General features: G+C 38.5%; 1 protein-coding gene across 1 annotated transcript in view; it reads left to right on the top strand.

The window, feature by feature from the left end:
• The window catches only part of PTGFR (prostaglandin F receptor), a 45140-nt gene extending 27268 nt beyond the window's left edge, over nucleotides 1-17872 (top strand). Inside the window, exon 3 of the mRNA XM_045897335.3 lies at nucleotides 13972-17872. Coding sequence (XP_045753291.1) covers nucleotides 13972-14274 — 303 coding nt within the window. The 3' untranslated portion in view covers nucleotides 14275-17872. The remainder of the gene's footprint in view (nucleotides 1-13971) is intronic.
• Nucleotides 17873-18225: the final 353 nt, after the last annotated feature.

Here is an 18225-nt window from a genome sequence, read left to right as displayed (position 1 = left end):
GAGCAGGGAGCCCGATGCGGGACTCGATCCCGGGACTCCAGGATCATGACCTGAGCCGAAGGCAGTCACTTAACCAACTGAGCCACCCAGGTGCCCTCTGCATGCTATTTTTTTCTGTCTCTCTCAGTGGCAAGACAATCTGACTAGGATTTATCTGCCTTAGTTCCTGAACAGTGTCTTACCACAAAGAGCATGAGAATCACAGTATGATTTTAGATATTGCAGATCTTCTCTTGTCCCAGCTTGGATGTTAAATAGCTATTGAGCAAATCACTGATCTCCTTGGCCTTGGTTGTTTTCTTCCCTGTGAAATGAACAAATTAGGCCACATGATTTTTAAGGTCCTTTCCAGTTCCAACCTTTAATCTTTTCTATAATAGAATATTTGTCTTAAATGTCAATCAGAGGGGGACTGTGTTATAACTCCATTCAAAATTCTGCTCTTTGAACAAAATGCTGAGAATTTTTTTACTACTAGTTATACCTGGGATAACCATCACAGCTTAATTGAAAAGTTCATGTATATCCTCCCAACATCTTCTTAATGGTATGAAAATGGTATCCAGTCCCAACATGCAAGATCAATATCAGGATGCCTAAACTGGAGCAATCCAGGGCTATTGCAATACTTCCAGTCTTACTTCACCTTTGTCACTCTGACATACTCAAAGTTGTAACAAGGTACCTGCAATGCAATTCCGATTCTAACTGCCTGGAGTTATTTCAGATTTCACAGATTAGGGGCACTGTCTCCCTCAAGACTGCCCTCACTCCAGACACTAGCTGCAAGCCTGAAGATTCCCAGGCCCCTTGCTTTTCTGACCAACTGGCTACAAAATCAAGAGTTCCCACTACTTCTTCAGATTTATTAATTCTCTAGAATGACTCACAGAACTCAGGAAAATACTATACTCATGATTACAGCTTTATTGTAAAAGATACCCATCAGGCTAGCCAAAATAAGAGACCCATGGGGTGAGATCTGGGAGGATTCCCCAACACCAGGCTTCCATGTCTTCAGAATGTTTTCACCTTCCCAGTACATCAGTCTGTAGCAGCAACCAGGAAAGCTCACCTGAGCTTTGAATGTCCAGAGTTTTTACTGGGTTTCATTACCTAGGCAGGAATGATGGAATCATTGACCATGTCAATCTCCAGGAGGTCAGGCTGACATCTTGTGGCTCAAATCCCCAACCCATCACAGATTTTCCTTGACTTCATGATGGGATTATGTCCTGATAAACCCATTGTAAGTTGAGAATATTGTAAGTCAAAGATGCTTTTTATACACCTAACTTACTGACCATCATAGCTTGGTCTAACCTGTCTTAAACATGTTCAGAACACTTACATTAGCCTACATTTGGGTAGAATCATCTAACACATAGCCTGTTTTATAATAAAGTGTTCAATATTTCATGTAGTTTATTGAATACTGTACTGAAAGTGAAAAGCAGAACAGTTGTATGGGTAGTTATAAGTGTATCATTTGTTTACCTTGGTGATTGGGAGCTTTGGCTTGTTGCCACTTGGTGCCCAGCATCACAAGAGAGGAACATACTGCATATGGCTGGCCTGGGAAAAGATTAACATTCGAAATTTGAAGTATGGTTTCTGCTGAATGTGTACAGGTTTGTATTATCATAAAGTTGAAAAAATCCTAAGTTGAACCATCATAAGTTAGGGACCATCTGTAATTACATGAGTGGTCTTTCCACCATGGCCTGCCCCCATCCTGAAATTACCTAGGGGTTTACCAGGAATCACCTCATTAGCACAAACACCCATGATTTCAGGGGCCCACCATGAGTAATAAAGACACACCCATCATTTAGGAAATTCCAATGTTTTAGACGTTCCCTCCCAGGAATCAGGGACAATGGCCAGCCAAATTCTTTATTATACCACAACACTAAAAGTCATATAACAAAATTTTGTTTGTTGCTTTGAAATCTTAGAAACTCTTCCAATTCAATAGTTATAAATTGGGAGCAGTCTTTTGGAATTGGTAATATGCTTATATAATAATTTTTCACATAATGATTATACCAAGGAGAAATGTAGTTGACATTGGTTTGTTACTGAGACTATTATTTTTTTTTTTAAGGATAGAGAGAGAGAGGGGTGGGGTGGGTAGCACGGAACCTAATGTGGGGCTTGATCTCACAACCCTGAGATCATGACCTGAGCCACAATCAAGAGTACAACGCTTGACCGACTGAGCCACCCAGGTGCCCCCTTACTAAGACTTGTTTATATCAGATGGACAATACGCCTTTAAAAAACAAAAATAAATGAATAAAAAAACCCCACCCAGGTCCTGCTCTGTACTGCAAGAACTAACAAGAACTATACACAATTTAATTTACTCATTGGAACTAAAAAATTATTGCTAGACCTTTATTTCAAAGTGATATCTTACTCAGTGACAAAAAATTGAAGACAACCGATACTTTTTTCTGAGAGGCTGCTGAAGTACAGGGTTAACGTGGCATCAAATTCAACACCATACTGAGATCCCAGGAGGCAGGAGCATTCCTGAACGTCCTCTATAGGCATGACTCATTTCTAGAGATAGTCTGACAGGAGATGAGTGAAGCCCACTAGGCATGTGCTGGTGCTTTTGCCTTTTGCTTTATTTGGTGTCATTTGTCAGCAGGAATGATTGACATGTGTGGTGTCGGTTGACACGTATAACTTATATAGCCCTAACACCCCGTTTGCTCCAGATATCCAGGGTTCCAAACAGTTTCACCTACAGATCTTCCTGAACATCAAGATGCAGGACAAAAACACCAGTGATTTTATTGGAATGAAGCCAGGCCACTGGCTTTTTATAATAGAGGTCCTCAAGATTGGACAAAGGAAAAGAACGGGATGACCACATACTGTTTAGCAAGCTACGAGTGAGGCAGTGAGCAATATCTCACTCAGGAGCATGACAAGGAAGTACTCCTGACCAACATCGTGATCTGTGAGAGCAATGGGAATGAGGTGCCTTCAGTGAAGCAAAAGTATGGGGTTAGTAGTGAATCAGAGGACATTTCATGGGTGGGTTACAGTAACTCATTAAAAGGGATGGAATGAACTTGTGTTCATTGTAGAAAATAACCACGACTTATCCATAAAATAGTTAGAGGACTCAGTCTGCTTCATGAAAGCCAGATATTGCAGGACCGTGAACCCCTTGTTAAGGGTAAATGATACTATGGCTGATGTATCCTTTCTAGTAGACCTCTTTGACACATTCTCAAAAGTTTTCTTAGGCTTTACTATAAGCCCTAGACTTCAGCAGATACAATTCATATTAGCAACTGTGAATTCTTAGGTAAAAGAAATCTGGCAATTAGTAATTTTTTTCAGAAAGAACATCAGCTCTACTTAATAACTATATATTCTGCATTGTAAAAATTTTCTTTTTATTTAAAAGTTGGATTTTTGTGATTTTCTAAAAAAAGCTGTGGGAATCTTTATTTAGAAATTTAGATGGCATAAGGTAGTAAGTTTTCATATTTTAATAAAATTGATTTTTAGACAGTGATTGGTGGTCTCAGTCTTAACTGTAACTAACAAAAGAATTTAGTACAATTTATTATTTTTAAAAAATTATTAGTATTGCTGATTACATGATTATTATTACATTGATTACAGCAGTACATGATTAACTTTTTGAAGCCTGAGGGAAGTAACGATTAATGGAATGCAAAAATGCCATCATAATTGCATCCCTAAAATCATACCAGAAAGATACATCAGTGACATGGTTACACTAAACTTTCAAGGCCCACGTTTACCACTTTAAATAACTTAGTCTCTTACCAAAAATAAGTAAGTAAATAAGTAAAATAAAATGAATTTAAAAAGATCCCCTCCTTACCCTGTTTAAGATCCCGCAACCCATTAAATCTGTCTTCTATTGGATGTTGAACATAATGGTATCATAAACTTGATGAAAGCTATTCATTTATGATGGCCATGTGGCCATGGAAGTAAATTGGGATAGTTTTGTGCATTATAGAGAAGGTTGTATGCCAATTAATAGTGAGGCACCAACTATTAGCCCAGCACAGTATAAAATGATAGTTATGGTTTGTGGCCTCCATGGACCCTAAAATTTCTTCTTATTCATTTATTTCTTCAGTTGGTATTTATTGAGTACCTGTTATGTACCAAGTATGGAGTGTGGCACTGAGCATAAAGGAGTCCACAAGACAGACAAAGTCTTTTTCTTGATGGCGTTGATGGAGCTGTGGAATCTGCTGCTGAGACAGTTGAAAGATAGATCATGCTTATCTTTTTATTTTTAAAGGGACACTCATTTCATTAAAAATTCCCATTAACTAATGAATTATTGTCCTAGAACTTAGAGAATGCTTCAGAAATTCTGAACTTCTGTAATAATAAAGGAATTTTGCCAGTTGGAAATTTCTCTTTGGAAAAACATAATATGTTTCAGAGCAGATGTTTACTGAAACACCTTTCTCTACAGTCTGCTTTTGCTGTTGAAACAGTGTTGCCAATAGTCAAAGTAGTCTTTTGTTTCTGAAACAGGTGGCTCCCATAATATGACTAATTTCCGACTAGGTCTGTTCTCTCTAACTCACAGATGAGTTGCTAATAATTACTTTAGATATGACATGTTAGTTAAAAAGTTCTTGATTAGGATGAAAATGTCTTCTGTGTCTATCATTGCCAATGTTTAAAGCATAATCATGTTTGTTAGCTTAACTATGGGTTTGAGGTAGATAATTACAGCTAGAAAGAACCAGAGTTTACAGTGCTGTTAAAAGCATAGTTCAAAGTAAAATGCCTCAGGGGCGCCTGGGTGGCTCAGTCGTTAAGCGTCTGCCTTCGGCTCAGGTCATGATCCCAGGGTCCTGGGATCGAGCCCCGTATCGGGCTCCCTGCTCCGCGGGAAGCCTACTTCTCCCTCTCCCACTCCCCCTGCTTGTGTTCGCTGTCTCTCTGTCAAATAAATAAATAAAATCTTTTAAAAAAAATTATCAAAGTAAAATGCCTCAGACGACTTTTATAACAAGGCAGAACATAAAAACAAACACATATATTCTCATACACATGTTTTTCTTGTAAGATCTAAAAAATTTGCCTATTGATTTTTTATTTTCATCAGTGTCAAAGAACAGAAATGGTAGAATAAGGGTAACAATTACAAGTGTGGATTAAAAAATAAATAAATAAACGGGATCCCAAAGGACATCTGAAGACCAGTCAAATGATGAAAGAGGATACTAAAATGAAAATTATGCTGTTCATTGTGGAGTAGATATGAAGAAAAAAAAAGGATGCTGAGTTTTGTCTTATTGTCTGCATCACTTTATATCTATTAGTAAATTAAAAAAATCCTTCCCTTCCAGGACAGATAGGTTTCCTTTGCCCTTGCGTCTTTTTGACAATCATGCTTCTGGAGGACACCTCAGCTGAGTGGTACTGGACCCAACTGACCTACCTGTCACTTACATCTGTTGTTCTGGGCACGAGAGATTTGGAGCAACGTATTTAATAGCATACATTCCTGATTTTAACAAAAGACACTAGTGAAAGTGCATTAATAGAAATACTGGGTGAAAAAGTGCTAGAATCAGCTAGAAAGAACACCAGATATGGGCAGAAAGAAATAAAAACCTAGTGAGTTAAAAATGAGACCTACTAATGCCAAGGAGACAAATACACGCATCCTCACTCACCAGCTCCAGCTCTTCAAATCCTGACCCCATCACTTTTTAGTTCTACGACCTTGGGCAAATTACTTAACTTCTTTCTTCATGCTTCAGCTCTTTCATCTTGACGTAGGGATAATACTGCTTTCCTCAAAGAGTTGTTAACAGGATTAAATATGATAATAGTTGTAAAATATTAAAACAGTGTCTGGGGGCACCTGGATGGCTTAGTTGGTTAAGCGTTTGCCTTTGGCTCAGGTCATGATCGCGGGGTCCTGGGATTGAGCCCTGCATGGGACTCCCTGCTCAGCAGGGAATCTGTTTCTCCCTCTCCCTTTCCCCCTGTTTGTGCTCTCTCTGTCTGTCAAATAAATAAATAAAATCTCTAAAAAATAAATAAAACAGCGTCTGGAACATAGTAAGTACTCATAAATGTTTGTTATTATTTTCGGTTTATCATCTTGTTCATAAATATACAATTATTGGTCTCACTACTGGGAATGGTTTAGTAAAAGATCAGAAGCTTTGAAGCCAGGTAGATGGGTTTAAATCCTGCCTCTGCCACTTACCAGCAGTGGGAACTTGGGCAAGTTAATGTCTCTGTGATTTTGTTTTCTTACCTGCAGTATCAGAAAAATAGTAACTATCCCTGGGAATTTTGTGAGGATGAAATAGTTAAAGTATATAAATTGCCAACAGGACTTTTCCCTTCCCTTTCTTTCCTTTCTTGAAGACATGTTAGGGCAAAGGAATTCCATCGTTCCTACGGGGCCTAAGTCACCCTAGTGGACTGGTCTGGTCTTCCTGACTCTCCCCTGTGGCTGGAGCAGTCACACAGAGAGGAACAGTCAATGGCAGGCCAGAGCTTTTCTAGAGTTAAATCAATCTCACTGACTAATCAGTGTTAGCTGTTGAGTCTAACAACTTATTTTATGCAGGAGGTGCAGGGATGGCAGAAGCCCTTTAGCCCAGATTAGGACCTCTAAGACAGAACTCTCTGTTGTAGCATTTTGAATATATCCCCACCCCCCTTGCCCTTTCTAGGTCCTCAAAACCCTTTTGGGATCTGGCCAGGTAGGAATCTCTGCATCTGCGCCTCTGCTCTTTACCCTCCACAATGATTCTCAGTTTTGACCAGAGATTAGGGACCCTTCCCTAAACAATAAAATAAATGATTTATCACCTTAAAAAAATTAAAAATTTTAAACTAACTTTAATTGTAGCAGGTTCCTTTAATCTTAAGTACATAGGCACTCGGATAGGCTAGAGATGAATGGTCTCAGAGTCGGAGGCAGTCTTTGAAACACGAGTCCACGTAAGCTTTCATTTACTTCTCTTGTTTTTCACTGTAAATCCTTGACTTCTTGAATCTGAGGCTGCCTAGCCTGCTTTCTGCTTAATCCTCCAAAATTCTGCACTTGAAACTACCTGTTTCTTCTTGTCTTTCTCATCTCAACTGTGGGAGTCTTTTCCCAATTATCCTGTCAAAAGTAGAGGAGAAAGATTTGAAGAAGTTAAAGACATAAGGCACAATATAATCGAAGGACTATTATGCAGACATTTTCTCATTATAATACATTTTACACATGGTACTGATCTGGTGTCTATCAATGCCAATGGAATGGTGGCAAGTGTAAGGGGAGTGTAGAAGGAGTTTATGAGATATAGAGAGATCAGGGAAGGCTTCTTGGAGAAGTTGGGATTGGGAAGGGCGGAGGATTTAGACATGTCCTTCCTGGTGAGGGAAGGACAAGAAAATGATGTGTTGTGCCATTTATGAAATATTTGACAAATACAATGAACAAATTGAAATAAGTGAATAAGTAAATTGTGTCTGGAGGACCAGTTAGGAGCCCATAATAGAATGGTCTGGTTTTTAAGTGATAAAACAGCAAACTTGAGAGGGTTTGAGAGACATCATGTGAGTGGATCAAAGAGCATGTACAGGGCTCCTGCCCTGGGTTTGATATCTGAGGCTCCAGAATTCAATATTTATACCGCAAAGCAAATCCATTAAGACAGAGTCACAGGTACGGGACTGTAACTGTGCATATTTATGTCTAAATATTTATACACCCATACATATAAGTCTGAATAATTTGGAAATAAGCAGGGAAATATGAGGGTTGTCTTGTTCCACATATTCACTCGGAGTACATCTAATAAGTAAGAAGCTTATATCCTGTAATGCACTGGGAGCTAGGACCTATTCAAAGGAGAAACTAGCTGAGATAATCCTGGAGGCACAGATAGGAGTGGTTTGTCTGGATTTTAAGCAATGATTGTTTCACTGAGCTCTGTCCTTGTTTAACTATATAGAGAGCGTAAATTTTATTTCTGACCAGTGCATTTTTTAATTTTTTATTTTATTTATTTATTTTTTTTTAAAGATTTTATTTATTTATTTGACACACAGAGAGAGAGACAGCAAGAGAGGGAACACAAGCAGGGGGAGTGGGGGAGGGAGAAGCAGGCTTCCCGCTGAGCAGGGAGCCCGATGCGGGGCTCGATCCCGGGACCCTGGGATCATGACCTGAGCCGAAGGCAGACGCTTAACGACTGAGGCACCCAGGCGCCCAGTGCATTTTTTTTTAAAGGAAGATCAAGAAACTAGTGTATAAGAGGGGGACAGCCAGGCATTTGCAAGCCATGTTGTATGAGGAGCAGTAGAAGAAATGGAGAAATAGAAGTTAATGTTATTAACGTATGTGAAAAGGTGACAGCATTTATTCCATGATGCTCTGGAGACAAAAACTAGAATATGTAAATTTCAACTCATGGTGATAGAGAATGTTCTACAACTCACAGTTTGTTTATTTATTTATTTATTTATTTATTTATTTATTTATTTATTTATTTTAAGATTTTATTTATTTATTTGAGAGAGAGAGTGAGAGAGAGAAAGAGCACAAGAGGGGGGAGGGGGAGAGGGAGAAGCAGACTCCCTGCTGAGCAGGGAGCCCGATGCGGGACTCGATCCCGGGACTCCAGGATCATGACCTGAGCAGAAGGCAGTCGCTTAACCAACTGAGCCACCCAGGCGCCCTCACAGTTTATTTTTTAAATTATTTTTAGAGAGAGTGTGCACAAGCATGGATGGGGGGGCAGAGGAGAGGGGGAGAAAGAATCTTAAGCAGGCTCCATGCTCGGGCTCGATCTCATGACCCTGAGATCATGACCCTGAGATCGTGACCGGAGCCGAAATCAAAAGATGGGTGCTTAACTGATGCACCCATCAGTTAAGCACCCATCCAGTTAAGCACCCATCCATTATGCAGGTTGCACCCATCAGTTAAGCACTCCAGGTGCCCCAACAACTCATACAGTTTAAATGGAAGGGATTCTCCCATGAGTCATGCTGAGTCTTTTCCACCAGATACTTAAAGACATCTACAAGGAATTTCTGCTTTATAAAGAGGATGGGACTGGATGAAGGAAACTTTCTTGCTTTCTCTAAGATTTTGTGATTCTGTCTTCTCATGTGAGGTGATATAGAGTTCTGTGTGTTTATAAGTGAAGCATATTCTGTCTCCCTTTGTTCTTAGAATCTGTTCAGTTACATTCCTGCTTTACTTTCTGAAGTATGAACTTGTACCTTGGTGGTAGTGATCACATGAACACATAATTTTTTACTCTATATCATCTCTAGCTTTGCGCTAAGAAATTTGAACAGAATTCCCTGGATCCCTCTGACTAGGAGACATCAATCCTAAATCTTGTTTAGTTGCCCCTGTCTTGTCATCTTTGGCCTATTTTAGGGGCAAGGTGTGTGTATCTGTGTTAATCTGAAGAGAGAAAGAGAAAGGCTTCTTCAGGCATTTTTACGATGGGAACAGGGCCTCAATTCTGCACTGTTTTCTCCTTCCTCCCCAACACAGCCTCAGGGTGGGTGGGGATGTTAGCAGGAGAAGTGGCAGGAATAGGGCCAGGAAATGCCCTTTTCTTGATGCTGAAACCGATTCTAACAGTGTCCTTCCCTAGGTGTGCTTGCTGTGAGGTCTCTGTTCCTTCAGGCAAGTGCTTCCCATAGTGTCTCCCACTCCTCAGAAGGCTTTCTCTACTCTCTCTCTGGGTGACGTTTGGTAAGAAGATTGAGCAAGTACACTGTGGGGCCGTAGGCTGTCTAGTGGAGTCATTAGAAGGACAGGCCCTGGACAGGCTCTGATGCTTCCCATGGAGTGGTCCCTTATCTTGCTGAACCATACTTTCCTTATCGGTAAGATGCAGATAATGCAAATGTCACAGGGTTGTTAGGAAGATTATTTGACCTATATATAAAAAAGAGGCTTCCTAGCACAGGGAAATACTCAGCTCTAGTTTCTGTTGTTAGTATTCATGGCTATGTCTCTCACTCCTCCGTGGCACATTCTGGTTTACAGGAGACTTTCTACCTTTCCCATGATACAGGATCCCATAACTGCCAGAATGACCAGTTCTTCTGGACTCGTGCTGGCCTGTGTTTTCATAGTGGTCAGTTTCTATGAGGGGTCTGCCATTTGTCATAAGGATGTTCTCTTAACTGTATAGTTTGTTTTCATTCAGTTAGGAATAATTTATTTTTATTGTAACTTAGTACATTCTCTATTTGGTCTGTAGTGTATATCTTTTGATTGTACTTATTTTACATTTTGTGGAGGTTTTCTTAAAGAAGGGATCACATATGACATAACATATATACATTTTATTTATTTTACATTTTGTTATATTTGGTATTCTGGGATAAATGACTATATTTTATTCCCTTAAAAAGTGTCAGAAAAAGAAGTTAAAACATTATTTTGTAAGTACTAATAGCTGAGGACCATATGGACAATTATTCCTAGGAATTCTGACATAAATCTTTCCACCAAACAGACTCAAAAAAAAAAAAAAAAAAAAAAAAGCAGGCCTGGGAGAAGAGACTGGAATAGCAAATGAAAATGCATGGGTTCTACAAATGAACTTTCTTGATTTTGATGAACTTTTTGATTTTTCAGGTATATATTTTTTCTTCTCTATGTACTGTTTAGTTTAAAATTTTTCCCATTATTCATTTTATACATCATTTCTTCAGCTGGTCTGAAGGAGCAAATATGCACATACAGTATGATGGTTGGGATTGTCCCATTCCAAAGGGGGCCGTATCTATACAGCATGCCCTGTTTTCTCATTTCTTTGCAACTTTGAGAGTCTTTCAGCAGAGGCGGGAATGTGCTGTCAACTGGGTCATTGGTTTATCTTCTATCAATACATACATCCAGTAGAAAATAAAAAGTTGCTAAGTACAAGTGTTTGTATTTTGCAGCACTGATCTATACTTTGGGGATGGGCAACATTATGCAGCTATTCTATGCTGGGGTATAAGAAATACCATATGCTCTTGTCCTCCCCCCATTGTAGTATTTTTGTCTTACTTATCTCTAAATCATCTACCATGCTCAAAATACTATTTTAAAAATTCTTGGGGTGCCTGGGTGGCTCAGTTGGTTAAGCGACTGCCTTCGGCTCAGGTCATGATCCTGGAGTCCCGGGATCGAGTCCCGCATCGGGCTCCCTGCTCAGCAGGGAGTCTGCTTCTCCCTCTGACTTTCCTCCCTCTCACGCTCTCTGTCTCTCATTCTCTCTCTCGCAGATAAATAAAATCTTAAAAAACAAACAAACAAACAAAAAAAAACCCCCCCAAAACCCCTCCTTGTTTAAAAAAAAAAATTCTTAATGAGTAGTCAGTAAATGGGAAATGACTGAAATATTGTTACCTTTTATATTTAATGGAGTAGACATTTATACAATTTAAGTATGGAAAAAAATCGTAGTTGTAAAGAAGTATCCTCTTAGAGCCTCTATATTTCAATTTTTTACAGTTTTTTTTAAACCTATATTTCTGGATTTGCGTAAGAGTAATTTTTTCCCCAGAAGTTTCTTGCAGTCACTATTGCAGAGATAAAGTATTCTATTTCATGAATGCTATATGGTTAAATCACCACAAATATATTTAATTCTAAAAGTCACCTGTTTAGTTGAGATGGATTCAGTAATTTACGTAAGGTTCCTTTTCCAAAACTGCCATTGCAATTCAATTAAAAAGAAATTTCTCAGGGCGCCTGGGTGGCTCAGTTGGTGAAGCGTCTGCCTTTTGCTCAGGTCATGATCTCACAGCCCTGGGATCGAGCCCCGCGTCGGGCTCCCTGATCAGCGGGGAGTCTGCTTCTTCTGCCTCTGCCTCCCCCCGACCCCCCGCTCATGCTCTCTCTCTCAAATGAATAAATAAAATCCTAAAAAAAAAAAAAGAAATTTCTCATTTGCAAATACTCATAGGTGCTGTGGTATTTAAAAATCCATCATTTGTACCTAGTTCTTTAGTCACCAGTCATCTAAATAACACAGAAGTTCAACTTCTCAAACATGGAGATGGAATGGAACAGTCCCTTGGCAAAGCTTCCGATGGGACTTTTCGCCATCCAATAAGGCTGGATTGTAACTTCATATTCACAACTAGTCCCTATCTTTGTGGTTATTTAAGTGTCAGACCCAAAGATCAGTGTTTGGATGATAATATTATAAGGGACAGTAACTTGCAGATCAGTGGATTGTACTTCTGTGTACCCTGTCATTCCCCAAAGTCACTGTCTCTGAACTAGTATTCTGTGTTGACAGAAAGGAGAAAAGGAATAGTCTGCTTCTTAGAATAAGGGAACTACGTGTGAAAACATCCACTTCAGTGACTAGATGAGAACCGTGTATAATTATTAGAGACATTGTTCATGTGCAAATATTTGTTGATAAAATTCTAGAAAATGGTTTGGTGTCTAAGAAGTTGGACATACCACCAGAAATAGTTTTGATTATGTATTTATTTAAATTTCCTTAAAAAATAGTGCCAAGGAAAATTCAGACAAACTACAGCAGAATCACTATAAATTCAAAATTAGTCAAGTCTGAATAATTGAAGTTTTGATACACTAGAAAAATTGCAAAAACTTAAAATTTTCCATAACCGCACCTGAGATCATGGGTCAGTAAATAGCCCTGCCTATGGCATCTTTTACGTGCCTGTGTTATGCTACAACATTTAACTATTTGTGTTCTTGTTGGGCTCTCCTCATAGGGACTTCATTCATTTAATTCATTCCCCAACAAATATTAACTGCCCTACTGTATACCAGGTGCTGGGGATACAACAGAGAACCAATCAGAGAAAAATATAGGTTTTCAAGAAGATTCTATTTTAATATGAGAGACAGAAATAAAAACCAGATAAATAAGCAACATATATCATATGTTAGATGGGATTTCTCTAAATATTCACCTCTGCATCACTCATATCTAGCACAATACCTGGATATAGTAAACACTCAAAAGCTACTCACTGCTAGATTGATTTATGAGATAAAACTGACCTATAACATCATATTACTTTCAGGTGTACAACATAATGATTTGATATTTGTGTATATTGCAAAATGATCACCACAATAAGTCTAGTAATGTCACCACAAAATTCCCTCACCTGTGGCAAGCACCAATCTGTTCTCTGTATCTGTGAGTTTAGCTTGTTGTTGTTGTTTGTTTGTTATAGATTACACATATGAGTGAGATCTAGATTAATTTACTTTTATGATTACTCAGAGGAACAAAAACATAATTTTTAAAATTACCTTTGCTTTTAAATGTGAACAGCCACTGGAGTCCTGAAGTGGCCCACAGATACACATAGACTTGCGGTAGAGGCTGTATAGAATAACTTGCAGAATAAAACTGTTATCTATGAGTAAAGTAGCCTGGCAGATTTATTAATTGTGGTGACCTTAACAATGGGTATAATTGTATTACATGGCCCAAATGAATGGATATTTTATGTCACCATCTACCCATATCAGATGCTCTGAATTCATTCTAAAAACCTCTTATCTATAGTTTATCTGTACTTTAATTTATTTACATAAATAAACTTCAGGTTTTTTTTCATGGAAATATACACATGTGTGTTGGCTTTGAACTTCACTATTCCCAAAAGTAAGAAAAAGTCAGTACTTATATCAGTGTTTGTCCTCTCTTGGGTCGTTCTATTTGTGCACATTTGACTTGCCATATAAGTTATCATTTTTGTAGTTCTAATGTCAGTTTGAACTCAAAGGATCCAGATGTCTACGTCAATGTTCCTGCTACTGTTCATTTCTTTTTGTCAATGTTTTGCAAAATAACATCACTTTGTGGAATGTGAAATGGATACCTTGCAGCTTAGCTAGTTAAGTTAAACAACTATAGGACTGAGAAAATATCTGTATCAATGGATTTTATTTTGCTTGTTTTGCAGGTGACAATGGCCAACATTGGAATAAATGGAGATCATTCTCTGGAGACCTGTGAAACAACACTTTTCGCTCTCCGAATGGCAACATGGAATCAAATCTTAGATCCCTGGGTGTACATTCTGCTGCGGAAGGCGGTCCTTAAGAACCTCTACAAACTGGCCAGACGCTGCTGTGGAGTGCATGTCATCAGCTTGCATGTGTGGGAGCTTAGCTCCATTAAAAATTCCTTAAAGGTTGCTGCTATTTCTGAGTCCCCAGTTGCAGAGAAAATAAATCAGCAAACGCCTGGTTTAATAGGACAGTAAGGCAGTGTAGATCTAGGGCAACTTTCAGGCAAGTTTTGTCAATATTTCAGTTAATTGGATAGAGATAGAAAGCCTAACTGGAAAATTCAGGCCTCAGCAGTTAGTTTGGGGGTACTTTTGTCAGATTCGGCTGTTGAAATTTGTTAAATTCACTGTACAATTGCATCTTTTCACTTGTTTTTGTCAACTGGAGGTAAACATGATGCGATGATGCCATGGGAGTCAAAATGAAAAAAAATTTGGCTTATTTGTGTTATTCACACTTTTGGAATGAGTGACTCTGTTGAAGCCTAAAGCATTTGCATGTCCTATTCGTCAAAGAGCATCTTTCTATTGACTTGCACAGGGAAATAGCTGTTTGGGTGTCATTGTTCTGCAGCTGTTCCTGATAAACGAGGCTGATGAAGTGGAGCATGCTCATTGTGGGGTCTGGTCTGTTATACCCCTCATTATGTAGCTTCAATCAATGTATGTACGCTCATGTCTCATGGGATCCACGGTGGCTTTTTGTAGTGACCTCCATGACACCAGGTGTGGCCATCAGGTTGCCTGACCTCGTGAGGCTCCTTAGAACGAGCCTATCCTTGTCATGTTGACAAATATGACTGCTTGCATGTATTATTGTGAAGGTAAATTGTTGCTTGAAGGTTTTTTTGTGTGAGTCATAGATTTGCCCAGTTTTCACATAATCTCCTTTTCCTCTGAAAGTTCTAGTGCACAGTAAATAATTTTTTGAGAAACAAAGGCTCTATCTCAGCACATATCTGGGTGATTTGCCTTATAGCAGTTCCTACAAAGCTCTGGCACAGATAATGCAAACAAACAGAACTTAAAACCCCGTGGATAGGTACAAAGCATGTTGGCAAAGAAGTTCTACTTTGAACTGCCATTTCTGTATTAGAGAACAAAAGAAACACAATCTATATATAATATTCAAAGACTATCTGCAGCTAGAGTGTTTGTGCTTTCTACACACACAGACAGCATATCAAAAATTTCTGTTGAAAGCTAGTTCATTAAATCTGTAAGATGGCATCTTCTAGAGCCTATGTTACCTATGTCAAGGGGAAAATTGGCAATTAGTCAGGCATTTGGTGATCATTATTATGGGTAACCAAGAGATCAGGGGATAATGATCTCTCTTCAAATTTCCCAGTAATACTTCAGACTTCTTTGCTTCTTTGTGTAATTCAACCCCCCAAATTTTAGTAATCATTGAAAATGTCTTGGGGCTAGCAGAACATAGGGTAGGGAGTTCTGCTTCACAGTAAGGAAATGTATTTCTGTAAAAGAATTATTGCTCTCATTACTTGTGGTCCATTTAAAAAATTAACCTTCTCTGTGAGACTGATTTCACGTTCTCCAGGAAATCTATGTGTCTCAGCTAGACTTAAATGATTATATTCACAAATTTTTGCTTTTGACTGGTAATATACATTGGAAGTTGTCAACTTTTGTGAATTTTGGTAAATTCTTATGAACAAATGAAAAGAAATTAAGCAAATAACCTCATTGAAGATTTAAAGGAAACCACTTTTTTGCAGTGAATTTAAAGAGGGGAAATACACACACACACACACACACTCACACAGGGGCACATGATATTCTTAATTTAAGACCAGTAAATGATGAATCACACAGAGTTAGGTTATTCTCATATATAGAATACATAGTAGTTGCTCATAAAATACTTGCCAAGTTGAGTTACAGACAAGAGTTTTTCTGATGCAAAATGGGCATGGACTTGCAAAGTTTTTGTGCATTTTTACTTAAAATGACAATTACATATTGGTTATTTTGATATATATATATGTGTGTATATGTATATTTAAATATCCGGTGTATATACTTAAAAAAAAAAAGCCATTGCAATTTGTGATTGCTGTTACATTACAGGAATGTTCTCATGTGTTTCAAGAGCACTTAAGCCTAGAACACTGAGATGGCTTTAGAGGAGACATTTATTTCCCACAGCTCCTTAAGAGAGTGTTGGTGTCCTGGGAGCTGAGTCACAAGGAACCACAGCTTCATCCTTCCTCCTCTTGCTGGATAGGATGCTGTAGCAAACATTTCCATGTATTGTGACCCAGGAGATGCATGCAGAGAAACTCTTGTTCAGGGCTCCCGGTCTCTTCTCCTCAAGGCTTCTAAGTAAATGGCATCATGGTTGTTCTATTGCCATGATGTCACCCTGGCCACATGTATCTACAGTGAGGAGATACTGTGACATTACCATACATGGGAATGCATGGGCGTGTAAGGTGTTAGGGAATGACAGGGCAGTCACTCTGCATATTCTGGAAGGATTCTCTTTATTATCTGAGCACAGGCTTAGGGCAACTAAGTTGGTTTATAATGAGGTTAAACCCAAGAAGTAGACACCAAAAATTGAAAAAAAAAAAAAAAGTAGTAAAAGAATATGCATTTACATTGTGTTAAGCCTTTTGTCCAAGGAAAATGAAATAAAGTGAACACAATATGCATATATCTGACTTCAGAATTTTATTTCTGTTATATATATTTCAGTGTAGTTCAGCATCTTATTGTGTGTTGAATAATAGAGTGTAGCATCCATCAACCACTTTCATAGAAATGTTCAAAGTGAAAATACACTTGTTCCGATTACTGGAAACAAATAGTACAAATAGTGTTCACCAGGTTAACCAATTTTGAAATTTTAAGCTCTGTTTTAAAATTTATTATTAGACTGTCAGAGCAACTGAATTGCCCTTCTCATTGGGTAAAGTAGTATCAAAGCCACTTCACTTACTATTTGATCATATTACTTCTGGGAAAATTTATTATTCTGGGCAAATGACTTGCAAATGCCAGGCTTTTTCTTCTGTTAGTGAATTTAAAAACAGACAAAAAAAGCCAACAGCATATGGGTTTTTATGATTATGAATACAAAGATAATGCTGACTCATAATTAGTTATAAGTGCATCCCAATGTATCACACTTTTTACTGAGGATTTAACTAAGTGTAGAAATATTCTACATTTTTTCCTAAAGGCTGAAAGTTCCTTTTAATTATTTGTATTGCTGAAGTGCAAAATACCTAAAAGTCAACTCATACACACACACACACGCACGGACACAGATGTATCTGTCTTATGCAATAAATGGTCTTGTTTGCTCATTTTCAGTCTTTAAAAGAAAAACCCACTTTAGTTTTGTGTCTAATCTGAATTTACATCCCAGATAAGAGCACTTGCTAAACACCTGGATGAACTTTTTGTGAAACTTGCTGTTAGCTTTGCCTGTGTCACCATCATTGCTCCAAATTAATAAACGAAGGTCAGAATATGAAAGATGAGAATGCACATTTTCTTACTTCTTCATCTGGGTGTCAAATATTTTACCACGTGGTAAATAATGTTGGACTTCAACTTGTTACTGAGGTATTTTAACAGTAGATACAATGTGTTATGTGAATATATTTTGTGTTCTTCATACTTGCTGGACTGTATGAGATTAAACAGTGATATGTATATTTTGTGACTTGTATCAGTGTGCAACTCATGTAATTTTAGTGTTTTGATTAGTATAAAACTTCAAACAGATGATTTACAATAAACTTGGACTAGTGTTTATCAAGAGTGGCTATTTCTCGGAAGGTCATATAAAGCTTGGAACTCTTGAACCTAAACTTCCATTTTTATCTATTTGGTGGGAAGAACGCCGCCTGTTCCAACAAGCAGTTCAAACTCCCAGTCCAAACCCTCCTGCCGCCTGAGCCCTCCTCCTCCGAGGTGATCATCCTTTTGCTCATGGGAGTCCCCTCTTCGACAGACCCCCATTCTCAAAGAGAATCTTCATCTAGTCAGCCCTCTCCCTACCCTAACTCTCTCGCTGCTTGAACCCCTCTTCTGATGCTGGCACCAACAGAGCCCCCTGCCCATGCAAACAACGAGGACAACTGAATCCCCAGCCCCCCTGTCCTCTCTCCA

The sequence above is a fragment of the Mirounga angustirostris genome, unplaced genomic scaffold (genome assembly GCF_029215605.1).
Source record: "Mirounga angustirostris isolate CCGP_5_RB_7025 unplaced genomic scaffold, mMirAng1.0.hap1 SCAF_4, whole genome shotgun sequence".
In the NCBI taxonomy this organism is placed as follows: domain Eukaryota; kingdom Metazoa; phylum Chordata; class Mammalia; order Carnivora; family Phocidae; genus Mirounga; species Mirounga angustirostris.
Note: the sequence above shows the minus strand (reverse complement) of the source record. Positions and strands in the feature narration are given on the sequence as shown.